General features: G+C 38.8%; 2 protein-coding genes across 3 annotated transcripts in view; both read left to right on the top strand.

The window, feature by feature from the left end:
* aplp1 (amyloid beta (A4) precursor-like protein 1) overlaps window positions 1-12087 on the top strand; it is a 32050-nt gene extending 19963 nt beyond the window's left edge. Inside the window, exons 2-17 of one of the 2 annotated variants that reach the window (XM_020620079.1) lie at window positions 746-925; window positions 1658-1787; window positions 3067-3179; window positions 3649-3842; window positions 3927-4228; window positions 4848-4975; window positions 6213-6287; window positions 6425-6583; window positions 6734-6862; window positions 7179-7278; window positions 7370-7537; window positions 7687-7707; window positions 7809-7876; window positions 8035-8100; window positions 8236-8379; window positions 9127-12087. In XM_020620079.1, the coding sequence (XP_020475735.1) occupies window positions 746-925; window positions 1658-1787; window positions 3067-3179; window positions 3649-3842; window positions 3927-4228; window positions 4848-4975; window positions 6213-6287; window positions 6425-6583; window positions 6734-6862; window positions 7179-7278; window positions 7370-7537; window positions 7687-7707; window positions 7809-7876; window positions 8035-8100; window positions 8236-8379; window positions 9127-9228 (2079 nt within the window). In that variant the 3' untranslated portion in view covers window positions 9229-12087. The remainder of the gene's footprint in view (window positions 1-745; window positions 926-1657; window positions 1788-3066; window positions 3180-3648; window positions 3843-3926; window positions 4229-4847; window positions 4976-6212; window positions 6288-6424; window positions 6584-6733; window positions 6863-7178; window positions 7279-7369; window positions 7538-7686; window positions 7708-7808; window positions 7877-8034; window positions 8101-8235; window positions 8380-9126) is intronic. The other variant, XM_020620080.1, reaches the window with a different exon arrangement.
* A 7261-nt stretch (window positions 12088-19348) lies between these two features.
* zbtb32 (zinc finger and BTB domain containing 32) lies at window positions 19349-25347 on the top strand. Its single transcript, XM_020620111.1, has 5 exons — window positions 19349-21172; window positions 22143-22252; window positions 23943-24110; window positions 25128-25219; window positions 25264-25347. Exons 1-5 carry the CDS (start codon window positions 20157-20159, stop codon window positions 25345-25347), a joined length of 1470 nt encoding a protein of 489 aa, XP_020475767.1. The 5' UTR covers window positions 19349-20156.
* The last annotated feature ends 600 nt before the right edge of the window (window positions 25348-25947 follow it).

Genomic DNA, 25947 nt, shown 5'->3' with positions numbered 1-25947 from the left:
AGTTAGATGAAGCCCTTTTTTGTGCTGTTTATAAAGCTTTTTCTTTCCTGGGTAACCTGTCCCTTCTTTTATCCCTCTTCTTCTCTATGTCTGTGCTGTGTGTTAATGTAGTGAAGTGGCCCACTGGTCAATGAGCTTGTATTAACACCTGACTCCCAACCTTAGCTGCTGTTTGTTCCCCTATGTAGTGTCCCCTGAGCCCTTCCCCAGGCAGAGGCAACATATCCCTCAATCAATAATAACATCCTAGAAGGCTGCTGGAGGAGAGCAAGGAAGGGGGAAGGAGGAAACAATCTTTTGCATACTCATATATTTTTGCTATACACCTTCCTCTTTATCTTTTGGCAGCTGTCAGTACTGTCATCAAACTGGGAGCATAGGCTACCAGGCAATAAGTCACATTTTTTATTGATCTTTTTTATTGAGTTACTTCAACAGGGAGTGTTATGTTGATCTTTCCTGTTTTTTAGTATTGCCAGTATTCTCTTAAAGGTTGCAGTGTGCACTCGATTCCTCTGTACATTAGCTTTAACTTCCCTCCCCCGTATTCTCGCTTCTGTTTCGATCTTTCACTCACATTTAGTTTTGCACCCTGGCTTGCGCTTTTGGTCTATAGTGTTGGAGTGCATTTAGGAATTATCTGTGCTTTATCCACCCTGGTTCAGCTTCAAACATAACATTATCTGCCCTTTGTTTATACTGACTCCTCTTCACCTCTCATCATTCTTCTCACAATGCTCTTTAGGCGCTGGCCATGGCTGAGGCGAATGGGCCAGGCCCCGAGGTGGCAGAGCCGCAGATCGCCATGTTCTGTGGCCGTCAGCTCCTGCACATGAACCTACAGACTGGCCAGTGGGAGCCAGATCCTCAGGGCCGCCAGGGCTGCTTCAAAGAGCCCAGCAAAATCCTGTCCTACTGTCAGGAGGTAGGGTCCTCTCCCTTGCTAGGGCAATAACATACAGTAAAAGTGACCAGAATGTCCAACAACACATTTTCTGTAGTGGCACATGTACTCTCCACACTTTCTTGCTTCAGCACTAAAGGCAACCAAGTGCCATCTAGAGGCCAAAGTAGACAGCTGCTTCCGAGAGTAGCAGCCAGAAGCCTGAATGGACTGTAATGTGATTAGTGGGAGCATTATGCTTCTTTGATGGCTTTTACACAAAAGCCTTCTGTTTTTTTTCATGGTGTTTGTGGAGAAACCATTTTAGGGTGCATTCAGGCTCTGAACCTGCTACATTTCCATCACTATTAAACCTCAATATGTGTTTGTGCCTTAATCATTGGTGTAGATTTTAAATGAAAGTAGTTAGAGGTGAAATGTGGAAATTCTGAAAATACTGAAAGATAATAATGTTCAGTGAAGTAATTTTAGTATGCAGTGCCTAACGTGGCTTCAGACAAAAGCCATACACAGCTACATAGAAGTACTGTAGTTAAAGAATATGCTGCTTGATTTTTTGCCTTGTTAGTACTGTATCTTCCCCATTGACTGTTGTCCCTTCTCTTATTCTGTATCCTGCTGCTTTTATTCTACCCCTCCCAAACAATCCCCTAAACTTTATCTGCCCAACTCTTCCCCATCCACTGCTCCTCTTTTTGTCTTCAAACCCTCTGCTCTGTTTCTGTGTGTCTGTCTTTGCATGTGTATGTCCAGATGTACCCAGCACTTTCAATCTCCCATATTGAGGAGTCAAAAAGACCCGTCACCATACCTGCCTGGTGTAAGAAAGGTTGGGGCCACTGCCAGACACACCCCTTCATTGTCCTGCCCTACCGCTGCTTAGGTAAGAACACATCACTGCCATTGGATAATTACAAAAATATTTATTTTGAGTTTCTATGTGCTCTTCTGGAGAAAGTACTTCTAAGTTGTAACTTGTTTACTTGTTTAGTGGTATCAGTCTTCTTAACTAGCACTCAACAAATCCAGTAAGTCTATTTCTCAAGATGTGAAACAATTTCTTTAATTGCTTTATTGTCAAAGAGAGAATAGACTAGGGGCACACATTTATTTTTGAAAGGTTATTGCCAAACATATAAAATTGACCACCATAAATATTTTGGTCCTTCCCTAACAGTAGGGTCAGTTTTATGGCAGCCAATAACATATCCTTTTGAGGTGCTGAAGATTTATTTCTAATACATCATGGGCTTTTTGTGTTTTAAAGGGACTCGTATGAAACATCAACACTAAACAGTTACATATATTGTATAAAATAAAGGGTGGCACAAACCATGAATGTCCTGTCTGTGCAAATAATGCATAAGCAAACAAGCTAAGCACAAATTTAGATTTTCTTTTAGTACCACACATGGCTTTACATTGTTTCCAAGTACTAAAACTCCCTTTATATCTCTCTCACAGTGCCACAGCTTTCTCTCTAAATCAAGATATGCCGTTAAATAAATGTAAAGCGCCATGTACAGCTTGACAGTATTGCAGAGAGGCCATGCCTGTAGTATTCCACTAGGGGGCAGAGAGGCTTACAATAAATGAGTGAGTGAATGAATGAATGAATGAATGAATGAATAATGAAGTGACTCATTCTGGAGTCATGAAGCATTTTAATTCCTATGCACAGCACTGTCGAGTTGTTCTAGCTTGTTTGATGTCTAATGTACTGCCTCTTGTACGGGCATCTTTGTATGAATCCCAAGCACATAATAATATGGCTGTATGAGGAACCATTTTAAATGAATATAAAACAAAGACTATAAAACCTGTTCTTCATTTATCTATGGTTTATTGTACAAAACAAAGTAGCCGTTGTTCCTTTAGGATCTCTGTAATAAAGGCTTTAAATTCATTTTTAGCCAAGCACATTTTTAGCTCATGCATATGACTTACACATTGCATACAGTATCTGTGCTTGCTGACAGTCCCAATTTATATACCCTGAACAGTGAGATGGGGCTCTAACTGTACTGGTTCCCCACCACAGCTCAGTTTCATGTATTCATGTGTATGTTATTAAAGCACAATCGTGTTTAACATCTTCTCTGAAGTTTAACACTTAAAATACTTCCACTGCTTGAATTACAGTGATCTCATCTTATTCACAGAGGGCGAATATGTGAGTGAGGCCCTGCTGGTGCCTGACAGATGCCGTTTCCTCCACCAGGAGCAGATGGATGCTTGTGAGAGTTACATATACTGGCACAACATTGTTAAGGAGGTAAGAAGGGCAGAAAAATGGCAGTATTATTTCCAGCCCTCTGAATGAATAAAAAAATAGTTGTCAGCCTCAGTAAAGCAAGAGGGTGGTTTTTATTTGACTTTCCACTGGTGCATGTACACAGTCAACTTTCCAGTGCCAAAATTTTTTTTTTTTTTTTTTTTTTGTACAGTACACCCTAACAGCAATAGGTGACTAGACTAGACAAGTCTACACAGTGTTGTGTTGTATTGCACATCACACTATTTCAGTGTTAATTTTAAAGTTAGAAAGGTGTGGGAGTTCAAGCTTTAACACTCATATAGCAACTTTTTATACTCAGCCAGAGGAAACCCAAAGTTCAATCTTGTTATCTTTAAAATTTACAGTATTTAACTTAAACAGTGATAGCTTTTAAATTTAAAATATTAATTTTGACCTTGCTACACATGCTGCTTTTAATTTTGTGGATCTGATTGGCCCATATCAGGAATGCACTGCAGATAATCTGGAGCTCCATAGTTATGGGATGCTGTTGCCATGTGGAGACAATTTCCGGGGAGTCGAGTATGTGTGCTGCCCAGGCCGAGGGAGCTCTGGTGGTAAAGGGGAGGTGGAGGAGAAGGATGTCCCCACCGGTACTCAGGCATTCACATCCCAGACCAGTGGCAAACTCAGTTCTGTGTAAGACGCTAAGACATTCAGCTTGACCACATATACATGTTGTGGGTTAGAAGTCAGATGAATGACTTTTGCACTTTTCCACAGTACAAAAGTGACTGCCCCCACTCCAAGCCCTTCTACTGACACAGATGTGGATGAGGCTGATATGGAAGAGGAGGATGATGAAGTAGTAGAAGAAGAAGAGGAAGAAGAGGAGGAGGAGGAAGTTGATGAGGAGGAAGCAGAAGAAGAGGAGGAAGAGGAGGCAATAGCTGTGAAAGATCCAGAGGAGTATGACTACCCTATTGACTCCGGACCCTACCAGACATCCGACTATCTGGACACCTTCTACTACGAGAAAAGCCACAAACCCACCACCTCAGCACCTCTGATGAAAGGGGACAGCTGTGGGTGTCCTTTATTAGTTTTGTTAATCCTTCCACTGTTTGGTATCATAATAAAACATTAAGTGCCTAACAACACGACCAAAGAACTAAATGACCACGGACAATGCCACACCCACTAATGTAACTCTGTTTTAGATACATAATAACATTTAATTTAAAATAATCAAATGGAATTTATGCTCTGTAACTAATCCAGTTTACATAATGGTGTCACACACATCATAAAATATGATACTGTAACTTAACAAATCCTAAACCACTGGAACTGAATCCAGGTCCTACAAAGAGTTGTTGTATTTGCACTTATTTTCAGAAACAGTATGTCCTCTTACCAGGATACAATATATCAAATCAGAATGGTTCTGGTAATGCCAGTTCCTTTTTTAATGATAATCTTCTTATTTTTCCCAAAGCAAAAGTAATTTTCCATTGTTGCTTGCTGAACTGTTCTCATTGTTCTAACTGTAGCATAAAATTGCCTTCCCTTTTTCTTGCAACTCTCTCAGTGCACATCCTGTCATATTTTGACCAGGGCTGTCCTTTCAATTACACGATAATTGCTCTCTGGCTCTTGCTGCCTGTGTGACACTAATAACTGCTTTCTGTCTTTCCCATCTAGTGACTACGCCTCGGCCTACAGATGGTGTTGATGTTTACTTTGAGAAGCCAGTGGATGACACTGAGCATGCCAACTTCCTGCGTGCCAAAACAGACCTGGAGGAGCGCAGAATGAAGCGCATCAATGAGGTGGATTTCACAGGGCTAAGAACAGGCTAATAGTTTGTTGGCTGGCAGGTCAGACGTTTTACAGGCAGTTCATTAATATGGGATGCGACTTGCTGTTCTGTTGCTCTCGGTCCCTAATCTAGTTATCAGAATGACAGGAGCACTGGCCTGTACAGGCTTCACCTGTATCTCAGGAGGCAGATACATAAAAAGATTTAAAAAATCCATAACATTTCTATAATAGGCACCACATATACATATATATACAGCATATACTGTATATTGCCCCACGTTCAAGTTATCAGTAAACTAACGAACTTCCTTGTAGTTGTAGAGACAGAGTTTCAGAGTTGCACACCAGACTATGCTTGCATTTGTGTAGGCATGGCTGTTTATCCTTGCTCACATCTCAAGGCAGCTGCTGTACAGCTTCATGATTTTAGTTCTGATTTGAGTTTTGGCTGTGGTATCGCACACCACAAATATAATGCTTTTATCATTTATGCATTTAATGTGCCTCCAAAACTGGCTATTAAATAAATTTAAAAAAAGCAACTGTTCAGTACACCAGACTACAATGTCTGCATTTTTTAAACACAAAACATTCCTCATACCTGCCAACATGCTTTGCTTTTTATTGACATTTCATAATTTTACACTTAGTTTCTATCTTTCTGAGGGTTCAATGAGAAGAGTGATAGAACTCTTCCATATATGTGTCCATTACTGTAAATACCAGCAAGCTGCTACCACCAGCAGCTGGCTAGCGTAGCTTAGCCTGAAGACCGGGAACAAGTAAAAACAGTTTGCCTTGCTCTGGCCAAAGCTAACTAATTAACCCAGTACAAAAACAGTACACACAAATCAACCGTTCTATAAAATCATGACTTGTAGTTGTAGGTACTTTGATTTTTTTTTATGGATTAAGCAAACAAGCTATAGCGTTTTAAGCTTTAAAAGTGCTGGTAGATGGACAGAGCCAGGCTAGCTGTTTTTATTTGACTGACTTGACATTGGCATTGATATTTTTAATAATAGTAAGGTCTAGACCTTACTATGTAAAGTGCCCTGAGATGATTTTCAAAAAGTATATTTTCTATTTTTTAAAGTCAAAGTGAAATGTCTTTCAAACCAAACTGTGCATCTGTGACACTAGTTAATAGTAGGTACGTTGCATGGTTTTACAGATTATAGTGCTTTCTAGTGTGTGTGATACTTTTATAATGATACAGTGATTTTGTGAATTTCCATTCCTCAGATCATGAAGGAGTGGGCAGAGGCAGACAACCAGTCAAAAAACCTGCCCAAATCAGAGCGACAGGCCCTGAATGAGGTAAGTCGACTTTGCCAACCTCCTTTATCAAATTAATTCAATATTTTAAATTCCTCCTGTGGAAATGTTACAGAGTACGGGACTAAATCTTCGCTTTACTCATCCCTGTATCCACTCTCGTTTCTTTTCTGTACTAGCACTTCCAGTCTGTACTGCAGACGCTGGAGGAGCAGGTTGCTGGAGAGAGGCAGAGGCTTGTGGAGACTCATCTTGCTAGAGTTGAGGCCATTCTTAACAACAACCGTCGTCTGGCCCTGGAGAACTACCTGACTGCTGTGCAGTCTGAACCCCCTCATGTAAGTCTATCACAGAGTCCACAGATGATATATACTGTATACATAAATGAAAACAGATCTGCTATTGATTCTTACTCAGTAGCCTGCAGCACCTTTATCTCAATCTCTGTAATTTCCTGACTCTATCCTCTCTTCACTATTGTCCTGCAGCCGGAGCGTGTGTTGGGGGCTCTGAAGCGTTACATGGCTGCAGAGCAAAAGGACCGCAGACACACACTCAGGCATTACCAGCACATTGTGGCTGTCGATCCCCAAAAGGCTGAGCAGATGAAATTTCAGGTTTGTGTCTGAGAGCATGTGACGTGACTGCTTCAGAAATACCTTTCTCACACAGCTGTGATGCAAGGCTCCTTTTTGCTGACCATAAAAATACCGGTTAGTATGTGTCACAGATAAGAGATTAAATACTGAACTCACAGAGGTGAAACTTACCAAATGTCTTTGCATAAAACTAAGATCAGAGCCAGTGTTTGCTGACATCAAACGCAGCTGCAGTAACACATACGACACACAGTCAATGGCTAAGAGCAGTTCAAGAAACAGACTCATTACGACTAAAAAAAAACTAAGTAGAATGTTTCTGTATATTTTACAGGTGTACACACATCTCCATGTGATTGAGGAGAGGATGAACCAGAGTCTTGCTCTGCTGTACAAGGATCCCATCTTGGCTGAGGAGCTGCACAATGATATCCGTAAGTAAAACTACTGCTGCTAATAATTTTGTCAGTTTCACATATACCTATTGATGACTTATGTATTTCTTTCTTTCTTCATCACCTGTAGAGGAGCTGGTCAAAGCAGAACGGGGAGATATCAGTGAGCTCATGACCACCTCTTTCTCGGAGACACGCACCACTGAGGAGCTCCTACCAGCTGAGAGTGAGGAGGAGAAGGATGATGAGGAGGAAGAGGAGAGAGCCTTCCAGAACAGGCCTTATCCTCCTCGCATTGGTAGATATGCACATATTACTCATACAAACACCCACAAAGTCAGTATTCTTAAGTTTGTCCTAATTGTGTAAGTGGCTTGTGAAATGACAAACTACTTCTCACAGGCTGCTGTTGTTAATAATACCTTTTCCCTCTGCTTTTCATGAAAGAACCGCAGTCTAATAAGAAAGGTGAGCAGGTATTCAGTGTCATTAAAGCATTTATTTTTACTCTATGCATTTCTTACTTTTCCTCACAGTTAAATGTGCTATTACCTTGTCTCCATTTTAAGCATCTGCAGTCGATGAATATGATTATACCACATCTGAAAAAGGCCCTACTTATGAATATGAGGAAAAGGTAAGATGAAGATTAGTTTTTCTAAAAGGCTGATATTTCAAATAGATTACATCCCTGAGTAGACATAGAAATATGTGCTTTGTGTATTACAGTTTCTTTTTCAGTGTTTCAGTGGTCTAGTAATTCCTTTTATTCCAACACTTTCTCTCTTCTTTTAGATCAACATCTCTGGGGAGCTCAAGCAGGTAGTCAACAAGTCTCCTGAGATTGCGAGAGCTGAGCTGGTAAGGGTTAAGTATAAGCATCATTATACTTGTGTTAAAAATGTGTGTTTGCTTGAAGAAATTGGCATAAATTCAAATAAAACATTAACTATTTAATTAGATCTTTACATGTCTCCCTTGTGTTTCTTTCCATAGCAACCTGATGCCTTGGAGACCTTTAACCGTGGTGCCATGGTGGGGTTGCTGGTGGTGGCAGTAGCGATTGCCATGGTGATGGTAATCAGCCTGCTGTTGGTGCGCAGGAAGCCATATGGCACTATCAGTCATGGCATTGTAGAGGTACGACCCCAGAGAGGCCTTTCATTTAAGATGAAAAGTTTGACAGAAGCACACATGTGGTCTTTGACTTAAAAGTTTAACTAAACCAGATTTACCACTTTGTGGTTGTTTGCCTTCGCCAACCAGTCAAATTCACAGGTATGGGACAGAAGTGAGGTGACTGACTTTGAGCTATGTCCACCAAACTCTAATCAGCTCATTCTTGAGTTCAATTGGACTTTTGTGTCAAATTTGGAGACATTTTGTCCTCATAAGTTACATACTGTGCATGAGAGGGTCAGAATATTAGGAACACCTCTGAATACAATGTCAGTACAACACCACCTTTAACTATGACCTCAATAATAAACATATAATTGAATTTATATATTTATGACAATTTCAACAAAAACTCAAATATTTTGAGCTTCATAAACACAAATGGGCTAATGTTAAGTGTTGCATTGAATTGCATATAATTGTACACGTGTACCTAATAAAGTGGCTGGTCAGTGTAGTTTTTAGTCCAAAGACTTTTGGTTTGCTTCATTGTCAACAAAGTTATGAAGTATATTAACTCTGTATGTGCTAAAACGTAAAAACCACTGGTGTAACTCTTTATTTTAAAGGAATAGTTTGGTATATTGAGAAACACTTACTTGACATCCTGACATCCTGCTCTCCAATTTCCATCTACCAGTCACTATTCACTTTGCTTGTGAATCTGTAATTAGTCCATTCTGATTCCAGCCCTTGTGTGTCTCTTAGCAGGTCGACCCCATGCTGACACCAGAAGAGCGACAGCTCAACAAAATGCAAAACCATGGCTATGAAAACCCCACCTACAAATTCTTTGAACAGATGAACTGAAGTACTGGGGCTGCCAACAAGTCATGCCTGATCATCTGTTTTGTCTCCCCTTTCCTCCTTACAGTGGTGTCCTTACATTCACTTTGACAGATTTATGATGTGTTGCAAACATAAAGTAACTGAATAAGTACCTCCCAAACCCATTGTAAATGACCAACAATGACCTATCAACATTACCAGATTGTGAATAATGAGATAGTATGATTCAGAATCATCTATTGTAATCTTATACTCTTCTGGATTTGACTCTGGGGATTGTATTTTCCATTAGTAGTGCCACAGCATTTCATAATCCTGAAAACATTCACTTCACAGACAGGAAAACTGTCCCAGTGGCATGACTTGATCTATTGCTCCTCACTAGAAACTGAAGTCAAACGGTGCGTAATGCTTTATAATATTTATTTTTCAGTAGTAGTAGTAGTAGTGTCTTTGTTCAGCTTGTACCACAGTTAGGTATAATGTATCTGTGTAGATGAGTGTGGGTGACAGCCTAGTTAGATTATAGTGATATTCTCAATTTTAATACCACTGGGTGATAAAAGGGCAATTACAAAGCCATTTGTAACATTGGACAATACCTCTAATAGACACATGGACATTAAGTGTGGAGGTGTTTACTTTGAATGTATGAGACATTTAGACTTTCATTTATGACACAGAAGGCCACACTGGTCGATACAGAACGGTGTGCTGGTGGTACAAAAACACATCAACTTTTTGACTTCTGAGGATCTGCCCTCAAAATTATTATTAATTATTTGGAAAAATATACCAAATATTCCATTTAGCTAATTTAGTAGGTGGCTGAGTTTGTTTCATTTGTACTGCTACCTAAACAACTGTAAAACAGAAAAATAAGAAGTCCATTGTTTTATTGAAAGCATGACAACTTGGTGTATGATGCTGCTGTATTTATTTGTGTTGTTCCTGTCATTGCTTTTTGAAAAGTCAGAAATGTCTCTGTTCAAAATGGACACTGTAAATAACGTAAGAAAAGCATACAACTAGATGTAGACATTTCTATGATTAATTTTCATTGATGTAATGGAATAATACATAAAAATAGTACATTGTGCTATACATGGCTGATTGAAAACGGACTGTTGTAAAAACCAGCACAAGACAACAACACAGTAACTTCTTTCTGAATGTATTTAAGGTAGACGTTGAGATTCCATCTTCTTTTCAGTGTCGCATAATTCCTCGAGTAGATGTTGATAGGAGTAGTGAGGTTCAGCACATACAACAGACTGACTACATGCCTGACACCGCTCTCATCACTTCCTATAGCAACCTGTTCATTTTCACATTTGGCAGATGTGTATCAGAACAGAGGAGCTTAAAGCGTAGGCATATTGTACTGTAGAGGACAGCGGAGCGTGAAGAAGCCACCGCTATAGTAATGTGTATTGTCAGTGTGTGTAGTAAGACCTAAAAACAGGCCATTCAGGCATGATAGTAGTAAAGCATACTGTATGTCTTAAATCTGCCAGTTTGACATCGTTGGACTCAACAACACTGAATGTTAGTACTCTGGAGATGCTATGTTTAAGTTACTCTCATCATAAATAGCTTTTCCCTGAATGACTCATTGTAGTTCGTCATATTTATGATCAACATAGTACCCTATATAGGTAAGTAAAAAAGGGACTGTCCCTTTTTTTTTTTTTTTTTTTGGCTGATTGTTAACTGTTTAGTGTGTCAGATTGATTTCTTTCAGCCACTTTATTCTGTCAGAACATCTTAGGAAAGGTCACATTGTGGGATGTTGCCTTTTGATCAAGCTTTTGTTTTTAATTATATGCCATAGTACAGGGATAACCCAAACCAAAATTAGTTCATATTTTATGTACTGGTTTTCTTTAATAACCTGTGTTTGTTCATTTAGAGGAAAATTAATTTATATATAACTGTGTGGACTTTTCATTGAGCAAAAGACTTTGACTGTCATAGTTTTGATTTACCTTTAATCTTCTGTTTTCCTCATCAGGCAGGTTTAATTGCTGGTTGCGGTTACGTTATGACAGGTGAAGAGAAGTCATAACCCTTGTATAATTTGTACAGCTACGTTAGTGAATGAAAACGTTGTATGTTCACAGTTTAAGTCAATTGATCTTGTAATGATACTACTGAAACCATAGATGAGAATAAGCTTGCCTGTGTTTCCCAAACCACTGAAGGTTTCCTACCAGCATTTAGCAGACTTAGAATGGTGTAAACTGTAGTTAACTCACATTTGTATGTATGTCCTCTGTCGGATTCTTGATTTTTTTTTTTTTTTTTTTTTGTCGGTCTGTCCCCTTACTTCCCAATGAAATATACACAATGTTATTGAGATTGTAATTGCTGCATTATTGCCTTTTACAATGCTGTGTTTTGGATGTAATTATTCTGTATATTTTATTTATATGTAATAATCGGTTGGATCAAGGGTCATGCTTTTCACCTATAATCTGATTTTAGAAGCTTGTATGAGAAAACACTGACAAGTTTATAACATTCAGAAATGTGAACTATAGATAGACAAATGGCCTCTGCCTAATTGATGAGGAGTGGCACTAAAGCACAAGTAGAACCAAATTACTCCATTTGTGTACAGGTTGCTAAATGTTAGATATCGATTCTGTCTGATTTCACTTATACTGTACTGATTGTAGGGATGTTGATAGCATCATTAAAAGAGCTAGTTCTTAATTTTCATTCAGACCTTTAACCAAAGACATGCTCCACAAATAAGCAGACAGATATTCTAATTTGGCAAAATATTCTCTGTTGTGTAACTGTATCGACAAGCGATCTGAGAAATTAAAAATGGTCAAGTGACTTACTAGTGTAATAAAAATGATTGACCCATAATATACAGTGTTTGTGCCTCTTTTTTTCCTGTTCATGTGCTCATTTCTTTCTCTAAAAAGCCCAACACCTTGTTTACATGATTAGGAAACTTCATTCAGCCATCTACAATATCTCACAGAGCCAGCAGGTGCTCAAAAACTGACCACAAGCTAATCTTCGTAATGAAAGCTATGATGTAAAAGCCACACATAAAGAGAGGGAAACCTTATGGCTTACTCACACTGGAAAATTTGTTGGTTTTTTTTTCTTCTTTTTTGCATACCCTTGATTGGATTTCTTAGTAAAAAGAAACCTAAAGAAGACATCTGTTCCTTCATTTTTAAGGGGCATATTAAGTTTGTATATAAGGTGCCAAATCCAAAACATTTCATTTACATCAGTACACTAACAACAATCATAGTAGAGAGCAATCAACTTACACCAGAAATATATAGTATTTCTAATCATCTGAGAATCTCTAATTCACTGTAACACCTAGTAACTAATGACTTAATATAGTTCGATAAGTAATGATGTATCGTAGTCATGATGTGTGTGCTAAATTACTTTGGTGTCTAAGAAAATTTTTATTTTAGCCAAATCATACTCCTGAATTTTGATGCTGTAACAAGCACTAATAAATATCAGACTATTTGTAAAAGAAAACTGATACAGTAAGTTGCCTTTACACAGTTCTCAAGCATCAGTTCACCCGACAGTCACTACACCCCATACTTCTTTCACCCACAAATTACAAAGAAGTGTTAAGCCCAGGCCCCTAGCACTGCACAAGTTCACTTCTTCCAAACCACAACACTGACGGGTAGTCCTGCTTACTCCAATTACTGTGAAAAGGTTCTGTGGCTGTACAGTGACAGTTTACCACTGATGTCTCCAGCACACCTTAGTCATCTTGGTAGTGGTTCCTCTGAAGTTGATTGCTCACGTACCGCCGCTGTGGTAATGTAAGACGAGTCACATTAACCCAGACTTTTATCACATCGCAGTCTGAGTGTGCTTTTTGTTTAGTTCAGTAACACTTTGATTCATTCAGCAAAATAACAATATGAAACCCTTTGGCATGCAGAAATGAAAAACCATGGGAGGCAGATCAAAGATGTTATCATATGAACCTTATACGTAACAAATTCAAAGATTCACACCAGTAACATCATGCGAGGTAAGGGGTTGCTGAAGGACACATTTTTGTGCAAAGATGACCTCAACTACCCCACATGGTTAGACACCTCAGTGAATCAGCACTGATGCTGGGGAGGGTGTGTAATGTTGTTCCACCGACAGTGAAGGGATAGCAGGTTCTGAGGAGTGTAGTGTGGGGGGACTGACAGTCTTGATATTACTGGTAGGTGAAGCCCTGCGCATCAGCTCAGGCTGACACCTTACCGTATAGCGCAAGATGACATTTAAGTGCTGGTATAATGTTAATTTCTCTGAGAGGAATAGATGAGATCAGACTGTCCAGTGGTTGAGCAATACTTGACAGTAACTGCTTGCACAGACAGGTATTCACAATAGTAAAAGCCAGCATGTCACTTTGACCTATGCACATACTGTACACACAAATACACACACACACAAGCACAGAGAGAGAGATTTAAGAATGGCCAGTTGCATTAGTAAAGTTTAGAAATAACACGTCCATTTAAAATAGCTTAGTAGGAAATCTGCAAAATAGAAAGAAAAAAGAAAAGAAATGTGAATGTGGCATCTCTCCTAATGCAACAATATGTCAAACCTGTGAGCATAGCAATTACAAGGAAACCACCTTGTGGTTAACACTACACACATGTCTCATGACAATATAGGCGCAATGTGCAAAGGACACTTAAGTGCTACATATTTGGAACTATGTTTTCTGTTAGAAAAGGAAATGTAGGTGGATTTCACAACAACAGTTGCTTATGTTAAGTGATCATATCATGGTTCGGCTGAAGCAAAATTTAAGGAATTGTTTGTTTTATGTATGCCTGTGTATGAGTGAAAAGATGCAGCTTGGACATATGCAAGAAATGTTTTATATGTTCAACTGTGTGATGTACCACGTGGGCCACAGAAAATTAGTCTGCCTACTGTAATTGAATTGTCCTCATTTATTCAAGTTTGGAATGCCAGAGGCGGGCTACTTTTTCGTGGCCCACCCTGTATAACACACAGGAAAGTTCCAGAACAAACCATAAATGAAACATGAAACATGTAATAAACAACTAATAAAATGTTACTTTCTATGTAACATTGTCTATATTCTATATTCTTCCTATATTTCAAACATGACAGTAGTCTATCCTCTCACCCAGTGTCAGCTGGGTTTGGCTCCAGCCCCTCCACAAACCTCCTCAGGATCAGCAGTATAAATAAAGGATGGATGGTGGGATTATTCATAAATAACAGAAGTACTGCTTTTATTCATTATGACCTTAGAATTATAGACTACTGTCCATCCATCCATCCATCTATTATCTATACTGCTTATCCTAATGAGGGTCACAGGGTGGCTGGAGCCAATCGCACCTGACACTGGGCGAGAGACGGAGTCACCAGTCTATCACAGGGCTGACATTTAGAAACAGACAACCACACACACTCACACTCACTCCTATGGGCAATTTAGAGGCACCAATCAACCTGAGATGCATGTCTTTGGACTGTGGGTTGTGTAGTTTATTTGTTAGGTCTAATAACAACATACAATAACCGCACACTTGGCATACAGTAATAAAAAGCACCATGTGGACACCCAGAAGAAACAGTGAAAAAGAGGATAGTTCATTTGTTGGCAACTATTGTTTCTAACACCAAACTGACACAATAGATCATGTATTCAGTTAAGGCATTATGACAGTTTGGCATATTCAAACATTAGATTAGATTTGATTCAACTTTATTGTCATTACCCATGTACAAGTACAAGGCAATGAAATGCCATTTGTGTATGCATCAGGTTTACTGAAATCTCTCCTTATATTTCTGACAAATTTAAGTTGTTTTTTTTTTATCTGAATAAATAATTGTACCAAGATGTTTAGGCATCACATAGCTTTGTTTTGCACCCACTGTTAATAAATAGCATTTATGCATTTTTATCAGGCAGGCTTGCTAAATAGAGGACCCAGATGCAGACTAAAGACAGGGGAACTGTGGTTAATAAATAAATAAATAAATACATTTTTAAAAAAGGACTTCATGCTTAAAACCAGAACATAAGATACATACTGAGGCTGGTTTAATCAAAACAAAGGTGAATCCAGTAGTGCAAACAGGGGACAGGCAGGGTCAGAGTTTATAAAGCAGGTCAAAACCAAAATAAGCAGTGAGAAGAAACACTGGAAAGTCACAACAGATGACTTCAGTGATGATAATCTGATCTGAAAGTGAGAGCTCATGTTCATGCAGAGTGATGATAAACTGATGGAAGGAAGATAAGTGTGAGCAGAGTGGCCTGGAGCTGGTGGCAAGGGATGGAACGTTGAATAAACAATGGGGCCCAGTCTAATAGTACAGAGAAAACAAAAGGTGGAGATGGAACAAAGACTGACATTGTGATACTTTTGCCATATGGGCTTACATTGTCTCCTATTAATCAGATTTCATCACATCAAAAATGCTTCCATCTGCAGTTCTGTTGCAATTCACCTGCTGCTGTCTACATCAGCTGTTGAAAGGGAAACTGCAGACAGCACTTTTGGGTAACTGTGTTTGGTATTTACTTTTTGTTTCACTTTGTAAACACTTTTTTTTTCTTACAGCCTGCCTAACTGTGCTGAACGGATCCCTCCTTGTGTCTTGTCATGCTTATTTTTTGTTGGAGTTTTCTTTTGTTTCAAAATTTCTTGGTTGTTTAGGCGACCCTTTTCACAAAATATTCATAGTAGGGCCACCTTATGGCCACTAGGACAGAGGAACTTGAAAAGCGTGAAAAAAAACTCTAGTCGCCATTTACCTGTTTTCACATCCTGCAGGTAACATTAACGCTCACTTGTGGTCATGTTTCTGGACACCTGATGAATGTAAGTTCACCCTTTAGTCTCTCTTTAGCTATGTTTTTGGTCTGCACCAACCAGGTGTTTGACTTTCTTCACCAGACAGTTGTATTGTCTTGTTGTAGCATATTCTATTATAACTTATATTATAATAATTAATAATATTATTAATGATTTTAAATTTTCTTTGAAAGCTTTTTCTTAATGAGCAAAATAAGTTACATTCAAATCACAATTATGCAAGCCACTATGTTTTTTATTAAGCTCAGTTGATCCACCAGTGTCCTACTTCCTCAGAGATCACAGTTCCGTTCTCTCCTGTGTGTTGTATGTCACTCTTGTCCAGTAGAAGAAAGCTGCAATGGTGGTTATTGGGCAACCCAAATTGGGAGGAACGCTGGAGTGAAAATGTGAAAATAGATAGATGAAAAAAAGTGTTACTAAGGAGTCATAATGTACGCAACCATTGCTAAACCTACCAACTCTTTACAGTTGGCCTATTTTGACAGGTTTCCATATCAACATCTGACATACGTATATTGAAAGGCCAAAGCAGATATTTATATTTAAAGGCTGCAGGTTTCAGTGAAGCCTAACCCTGCGTATCGGTACCACCAGGTTTTTGTCTGTATGTTTCCTGTCACAGATCAGAGTCTTTGAAGTGGTTTTTGTTTGAGCACTGAACAGACTATTAATGTAGTGACCAGCAAGTAATGCAGGAGGAGAGGAAATTATGTACAGCATGTACATATATATATATATATCATCTGTTCAGGCACATAAATATACTTCTAAATGCTGTCCCCATTTGTCTCCCTCTTTCTTAACCTCACACATGCACACACACACACACACACCCATGCATGCATAGTTTACTCATTTGATTAAACTTGTTTTTAGTTTAAGAAAATACACTTTTTGATATTTCAGCTTAGTTTCTGTTTTATATGCAATATCAATATACTGTGTTATTTATACAAGACATAAAGTGGAGAACATTAAATAGTTAAATGTCATCCATGATTTTAGAAAAATAAACACAACAAAATATAACAAAGAAGTGGTTTACTCAGGAGAAAGTCACCATCATTATTAGCAAAAAGCAGGCCATTTGGCATCATTATCAATGAGCCAATGAGCTGAGGTCAAAGATAAGCTGAAGAGGAGGGACTGTAAAGCAAAAAGGAAACCACCTCGTCCTACAGTAAAACATGTACACAGACAGAGATGACATTTTACAAGTCACTTCACAGTCATGATGCAAGGTAGCTTGTCATTCTCCAGGGAGAATATTCACTAAACGGTGGGTAAGTGACTGTTCAGCACAGCTTGCTGCTTCTTAATTTTCAGAGATGGAAAAGGACAATTAGATACAGTTAACCATTGCTCATCTTTGATCTCGTTAGCTGTTTTCTGATCTACTGTAAACATAACTTTGTGTACCGCTGTTGATCTTCTATTGCTTGTGGAAGCTTTTAGATTGGGCCTCTCTTTTGTGACTCCAGTCTTTTACATATGAGCTGTAGGGAGGCTGACTGTAAGTTTATATCCTGTCAAAGGATGTGTACAGTAAATCTGACATATGCATGCATGGTTTTCCCCTGTGTAAGCATTGTAGTACTGTGACTGCAAGGAGCTCAAAGACTTTCTAACTATGTCACAACTCTGAGAGAGTACATTGTAGATTTAAGCAGCATCGGGGGGATTTGATTATTGCACAAGGCAGGTTATTACAAACTCCAATATATTCTAAAAATGTATAAGCTGTTTACAAGTTTTGGAAGGACTTGAAGCATAACAGAACAAAAGAATTGACGTAAATGCCAGCAGCCTGAGGACAGCATCACTACATGCATTACCTAAAGGCATAATTGGCAATTAGTGTACATGATAGGTGTGTCATATCAATGCAGATAGGAAGGCAGTCGTAATATTTGAAAGTACAATCTATCAGCTGAAACTGAAGCTTTTAGATTAGCAGGCCACTCGCCTCCTGAACCATCTCTGAAAGAGAACATCCCTGTGAGGATCAAAGGTTTGTATATTCACAAGAACACAGGGCACTTTCAAACACTCTGCAAAATCTCCTTGAACATAAAATTACATTGGTAACCGCTCTACCACTGTAGAAGACCACATGAACCCACCTGCTAATTTACTATCATCGCAGTGCCGCTCATTATTATTATTATTATTATTATTATTATTATTATTATTACTACTACTAATATTATTATTATCATTATTTTGTGTGTGAAAGTAAATTTATGTCAACTACAATGACCACTGTACAAATGCGAAACTTCATTTGTCACTATAATTGGACATAACGCATTTCAATTTTTTATCACTTGATAAATTTGTGACACTGGGCTACAGTAATTTATATAATGCACAAATAACATTATATACATAACAGAATTATAAAACAATCTTGATCAGGCAGCACACAATTTTGAATGCCATAAATATTGGTGTGGAAAAGGCAGGTTTGCAGTACTGCTGTATGTTCATGTACAGGTACGCGGACGGTAGACTTCACCGCACTGATGCTTGCTTGTTTTGCACAAGGATTTCGCTTCATGCACTCAACACTGTGCATTCAAGAACAGATTTTGCATGTGGACTTAATTTTTTAAATGTTAATAAGTAAATGCTAAAGTGAAACCTGACTTTTTACTTACACGCAAGCTGCTTTACTGTCACTTTCACTGTCAACACTGCGTGCTGTATATCATACAGTACATAACCAAATAAAAAATTAACTTTAGTGACAAATATGGTACAAAAAGCTTAAATTACTTTGAACTTATCTAAATTTTTAATATGAATAATAATAATAATAATAATACCTCTTGCACAATGTCAGCTGGGATTGTCTCCAACCCCCCGTGACCTTATACAGGAATAAGCGGTATAGTTAACAGATGGATGTAATAATAATATATTTATATTTATAATTTATAAATAATTTTAAAATGATTAATCATTGCTCTTTGCTATTTTGCCATATCTTTAGACAATTAATTTGATTAACAACAAACACAGCAAGAAAGAGATATTTTGCAATGACACAAACATGCATGCACATTTGAAATAAATTCCTGTAACTAGAAACAGCCATTATTATTTTATGTACCTCTACTTTCCATTTACAGTCACCATCAGATGACTGAATTGGAGCTGCAAATGTGCAAGAACCAAAAACTCTGTTATAGCTCAGAGCTCTTGTGAAGAAACCAACCACACACTGTATAATCAGAAAAGTTCAATGCAGGCTTCAGACTGTGTGAAGATGAGAACCCTTCAGGCATCCGGCAGTTTTGACTTACAGTTATAGCATTTTCATCCATGTAATCTGAGTTTTATATTGTATAATTCCAAATAATTCAGAACCATAAACTGCATATTTACATATTGCATCCCTGCAGACTCTTGCATTTCATGTTTATGGTGCCCTGATACCATCTTTCTGTTGTTGATCTTCAAACTTTACTCATGTTTACTTGTGTGTACAGTCATTAGTCATGGTTTCATATACTGTTAGGGCTTTGTGGCTTTAGAGTGTGTATATGAGTGCAGAATATCAAAGCTTTTAGAAAACAGAGTGCATTTCAACCCCTGGCCCAGAGATTCAGACATGATCAGGTAATGCTGTGACTAAAGAAAGTTTTTGAAAGCCCAGTAAAATGAGAATGTATTGTATTCTACTGTTTGAGAAGATATAAATATGTGCTGGGCTTTTTGCTTTAAAACCTGTAGTGTTTTGCAAACTATCTGAAAATCGAATTCACTTTTACATCAGCCCCCTCAACTCTCACTACAGGTAATGCTGTATGGAAAGGACTGGAAAAAACACAGTGCAAACCACACAGAAACATTTTATCCGTTAATCACAAGCCAATTTCTGCTGCTGATTTGCAAAGTGATTTTCCTACTTGAAATTTTGCATTTCTAGAAATGTCACATACCCTCTAACAAGCTGGCAACAGATGGAACAAATGCTATCACACTGATGAGATCTTGTTTTGATCTTCTTGTTCCTTTAACCTTCTCTTTGCAGACTTGATATTACTTTTACATACTACCAAAATGATCAGAATCAACAACACCCAATACTTCCACTTCCTGCAGCAAGCAGATGCCTTGCGTCGCTCAGGGTCACTTTGTGATGCCATCATCTCAGTAAAGAGTCAGACTTTCAAGGCTCATCGGCTGGTATTGGCCTGTGCTAGTAGAAGGCTAGCGCAGCATCTAGCCCAGGGAGACACAGACAGTCCAGTTCACTGCACTTTGGAGTATTTCTCACCCCGCACCTTCCAGCAGGTCCTGGAATTCACCTACACTCAGACTCTTGAGGTGTGTGTGGATGACCTGCAGCTGCTGCTTGGAGCTGCTCAGCTGCTGGAGATGCAGCCACTGGAGGACCAGTGCCGGAAGCAGTTGGACACCCTCAACCACAGAGCGGGGAAAGAGGACAAAAGAGGAGAAAGAACAGATGTCAAAAAAGAAGAAGAAAGTGTAGAGGAGGTAGATAAAAAGACAAAAGGAAATCAGGTTCAAGAGGAGACAGTCCAAGTGACTTCCCTGCCAATGGAGAAAGCAAGCAAAAGCATTGTCACGGGTTTGTCATCGCCTGATCCTCCAAAGAATCACAACAGTCAGCCATCCCCAAGAAAGAAGCGCAGACTGTCCCCTATACCAGTAGCACCTTACAACAGAGACAGCGTTATCACGAGGCCTGCCACCAGCAGCTCCTCCTTCTCTTCTCCCTGGCCATTCTCTGCAAACATGTGGAACTCTGTGAGCACCCTGAAGCAGATAGCTGAAAACTATCCAAACCTAATTGCAGCACACTCTTTTCAGCCTCCACATCAGTCCTCTGTAGCATACCCATTCAGCCTCTCCACTCCCCACATGCTCCCCATACTGGCCCCCCATTTTCAAAACCCAGGTCACAGCTCTGCATTGGGCAGCTCAGGGTTTTATCCATACTACAAACAAAATCTTTACGCCAGATCTACAGGGATAATTAAGCAAAGCCTGGTAAAAAGAAGAAAACCCAGTCAGAGAGCGTTTAGCAGGACTGTTCAAAGTGGTGATCCGAGGTAAGCCAGCACTTGGACATGATTTTGGAAACTTCTGTTTTGTATTTTTAGTCATTGTCTCCCTGTTTTTCCTCTCACAGAGTCATTTAGAGTCCCCTAATTTGCTCAGTTGTTCCTTTGCGACATTTGCACTACCTGACTCACTTCTGTCTGGTTAGATGTGTGCGCACAAGCCTCCTGCACAATTCAGCTAGAGTAGTTTCATCTGTTAACCCTTCCCTGCCAGTCCTAGTAAATCAAATTCTCTTTGGATAAATCATAATAATAATTTTCAGACCAATCAGGGCACAAGAAAGCAAAAAATGTGCAAAACAATTTTTCCAGTAGATCTAAGTTTTAGCTGTTTTTTCAGTTGGATTAAAACAAGTCATGCGTTCATCAATTACTGAAATAATCCTTTATGGTAGTAGAAGTAGTGTCAGTAAACCCAGATGACTTTGTTTAAAGGTGATTTTCCTTCTTCTTTTAAGTCTATGAATATTGGACAGTGTTCCACACAGTGTAACCAAATATAATATAAAGGGGAGCCCCCTGAATTTCTCCCCTTCAGTGCAGAATTTGAGATTTTCCACCCAGTGAAACCTGATTTAAACTAGCTATATCTGTCCCACAAGATTTATGCCCTTTTGTGCCTTTGTGGAAAAAAATTATCACAGTGTTGCTACATTATACTGTTCCTCCTTTTATATGAAAGACAAATATGTTTTTTACAGTGAAAGACAGCTTATCTTGTGGTTGGGAATGGAGAGGAAGGAAAGGGTGTTTAACCATCTATGCTGTGATAACACAAAGGCGTAAAATATGCATAGACTGGTGTATTTTTCATATGATACTTAAAGACGTTTCTGTGCTTTATAGTTATCCAGTGAAGCACTTCTTTGGCACACAAATAAGATGAATTCTTTTCTGTTGTAACGTTTAGCGCAGTTTTTCACTATTGTTCCCTCAGAAAATAATTTATTTTTCCCAGTTTTGCTGAGGTGCCCAATGCCAGCACAGAGAGAATTACAGCCTGCCAAAAGTGCAATAGGAATCTCCTTGGTAGTCCGGTGCAGCGGGAGTCATCCTCCACACCATCAGGTAATGACAAACAGAAAACTTAAAGTTTTTTAGTTATCACATTGAAAATACAGTTATTGCTCTACGCTAAGATCAAGGCTGTAGCAGTGGTTATCTTGTATAAAGTTTATCAATTTAACAAGATAATAAGACATTTCTTGTCATGACCCCTAACCTCTGCACACTGAAGATACATAGCTACGTAATGGAAAGTGATAAAGAAAGTTGTGGTTATGAGAGCAGGGTGCAACAGGAGCAGTGCTGTGGTTACTAGATACAGCTATATACATGCAGTACAGTATATACTGCATTGCAACAGTGGTTTGTCCTATACCAAAAAAAAAATCATAAATATGGATTTGTTACAATAAATTCTTATAATATGACTATAATTCAATAACAAAAAAAATAAGCTTAACCAACAGTCTGTGTGTGTGTGTGTGTGTGTGTGTGTGTGTGTATAGCGGTACAGCATCAAGAATCATATACAATCAAGCTGATAAACATGTTTTATCTGTCTCTGCTCAATGGAACATTATATTGAAACTTGAAGAGATTAAACTAAAACATGCTAGCTAAAACTGTGGTGTTACTGCACAGCAGTAACCAATGTAATCAACTCAAACATTCCTTTCTATTACGTAATTACATAAAATATGAAACAACACCTAAACAAAAAGTGTAGCGTATAAATGAAGTATTTTGCAGTATTGTTAGGTGATTGTCATTTTTTGCTTTTATCTGTATAAAATGCTAGGTCTTAAAGTGAGAACTCAAGAGAAATATTGGACAGGAAATGCACAAATGGTGACAGGTCCCAGTAAGTTGTGTTTAGAGTGGTGAGTGTTTCAATTGTTGTGGTTTATTCTCTCAATTTCCCCTACTACAGTACACCCCCTTCTTATTTCAGCATCCTGTCTATGCTATGAGGCCCAGGTTTTTACTTGAGAAACCCAAAAAAAAGAAGGTACTGAAAGGCCTCAGAGTTGCTACTTTAACCTCAACTTCACACCTTTGTAGTTTAAAAAAATCACTAACATACATGGCTGCAGACAAGACTTGTGCAGAGTAACAGGAAAGTAGGTTTATTCAAACTGAATGTATTGTCTTGAAACAGGATGCTGACTAAAATAGACTTATGCATCTAAAGGGTGATTGAATTGTTGTATATTACAAAGTTTTCATTTTAAAAACTGGTTGAGTCAAGGAGCTGAGTGAGCATTACAAGCCCAGATGTGACCGCCACTGTCGACTTCAGCGGGATTGAAAAACAACGCCTTTACAAATGACTTGTGGCAGCAGCAAATGGTCATTTACATTATTGATCAGACTGCTGATTACTTTGTCAGTAAATGGATGGTTTGGTCTCACCACAGTTTCACAGAGCCCGAGGTGATGTCGTTAAATATCCAAAACCCAGTGATACTCCCTGTATAATGATATAAAGCTGAAACACATCATACTGGATGGAGAAGGTGGAACAATGGACTTAAATATCAAATTAATATCTGCTATATAGTGACTGATTTACTACCAGTTAATTCCGTTCACTTTACTGCAAGTAACTGGTCATTTGTGATGTACTGCAGAACTGATTGTTCTTTAGTGTAGATGTCTATAAGAACAACCTGGCAGTTTTTTTCTGAACTGCCAAGCCACAAAGCAATGTTCACACCTCTACCGCTTTTCCCCCATTGTGTTGCTTGCACAGGTGAGGCCTGTGCGGAGTGTCACTTCTGTGGAAGAGGAGAGGTGGTGCAACATGGACCACAAGCCCATCAGCAAGACCACAGAGGAGAAAAACCCTATCAGTGCCAGAAGTGCTCCAAGAAGTTCAGTCTGAAACATCAACTGGACACACACCACCGAATTCACACAGGTAAGCGAACGACAATGCACAAACAAAAGGGTGGTCACTGTGAGTTTCCTTGGAATTTTTCAGTTTTTCTGAAACCATCACAGAAGTAATTGTAAACTACACCAATTAGGTTTAACATTATGACCACTGGCAGGTGAAGTGAATAACACTGACTATCTGTTACAGTGGCACCTGTCAGTGTGTGGGGTATATTAGGCAGCACGTGGACATTTAGTCCTGATGTGTTGGAAGCCAAAAAAACAGACAAGCATAAGGATCTGAGTGACAAAGGTCAAACTGTGATGAAGAAATGACTGGGTCAGAGCATCTCCCACACTGCAGGTCTTGGTGGGTGTTGTTGGTCTGCAGTGGTCAGTACCTACCAACAGTGTCTAAGGAAGGACAGATGGTGAACTGGTGACAGGGTCATGGACACCCATGGTGCGCTGATGATGAGGTTCATCTACTGTAGATTAAACTTTTAACTTCCATTTGTACTTTTCAAAAGATTAAAATTGATTTGAATAAGTTTTTCACTGAATTGTAGACACATCTATGCTCTTCCTGACAGTAGAACTATAGAAGCAAATGGATTCACACAAGATGCACAGTGAGCTGCAGAGTGACACGAGTGCCAACCAACGACCACATTGACTCCAATGTGAACAGTAATAGGCAGGTGGTCATAATGTTATGCCTGATTGGTGTATGTGTATAGTTTTTGTTATTGTTTGTTTGCTTGTTTTTATAAATCTACCTACCCAGCTGATGGCTAATAATCTTGTAAAGGATTTTTTTTGCAAACTGAATGAATAGATAAAATTAATTTCTCAGTGGGAAAAAATAAAGTCAATTTGATAACCTCAATAGTGTAGATTGCAGTCAAGTAATATAACAGAATATATAAGGTCAAATTAACAACTGGTGGAATACTGACAATGAATACACTTTTAACACTTATGTAAATGTATGAATCTCTCAAATGATCACACCTCTCTCCCTCCCTCTGCTGACTTCCTCTCTTTTCTCTGGTACAAGGAGAGAAACCCTTTGAGTGCCGTCGCTGTGGTCACTGCTCACGAGACTATTCAGCCATGATCAAACACACGGCGGGGCTGCACCCTACCAGTGTACAGTCTGCCTGGAGTTCTGCAGCAGCCTGGTCGTCATGCAGAGACACATCAAGAGCCACGCGGTGCAGGACTTCCCTCCTGACTGGAGCATCAACAGCACCTACCTGTATAATTCCCACATTTGACACCTCTGTCTACACAAAGTTTTCATAAGCATCATTTAAGTTTTTGCTTCTCATGTATTATCACAGCATTTGAATCGCAAAGCTTCTGTTTCTTTGAATGATAAATAAACCTAGGAAGTCCTTTAACAACACTTACCACTGTTTTTAAGTATTAATAGGTCAAATAGGGCACAAACTGGGGCTATCACAGATGTAGCAATATCTTCCATGTAAACTGAGACTGTTCTGCATTTACACTGACAGAACAGAAATGCAGCACTAATCCCCAAAGACATGTCAGTAATGTGTTAACCATCTCACATTAGATTGTGTACTTGCATTAAAGTCACAGAAACCTTGTCCTCATTGAATGACGCAAACCCTTCTCTTATACTTTCATTATTTCATAATAATTCTGTAAACTTTGTAAGTTTGACCTTTTAGCACCCTCATGAGGGCAATCACTGTAACAATCTGTTTTTAATTTAAATGTGATCACAAATGCAACACCGCGTCAAAATGGGAACAGAGGCTGAGATATCACAAGTGACAAACTTTTTTTGTATTATAGGGAGGATAGTAAAATTGTTTTCAATCATTATGTCAAACAAAATTTTTTAA

Source organism: Monopterus albus, unplaced genomic scaffold, assembly GCF_001952655.1.
Source record: "Monopterus albus unplaced genomic scaffold, M_albus_1.0 scaffold232.1, whole genome shotgun sequence".
Classification (NCBI taxonomy): Eukaryota; Metazoa; Chordata; class Actinopteri; order Synbranchiformes; family Synbranchidae; genus Monopterus; species Monopterus albus.
This window is presented reverse-complemented; position numbering and strand designations above follow the sequence as displayed.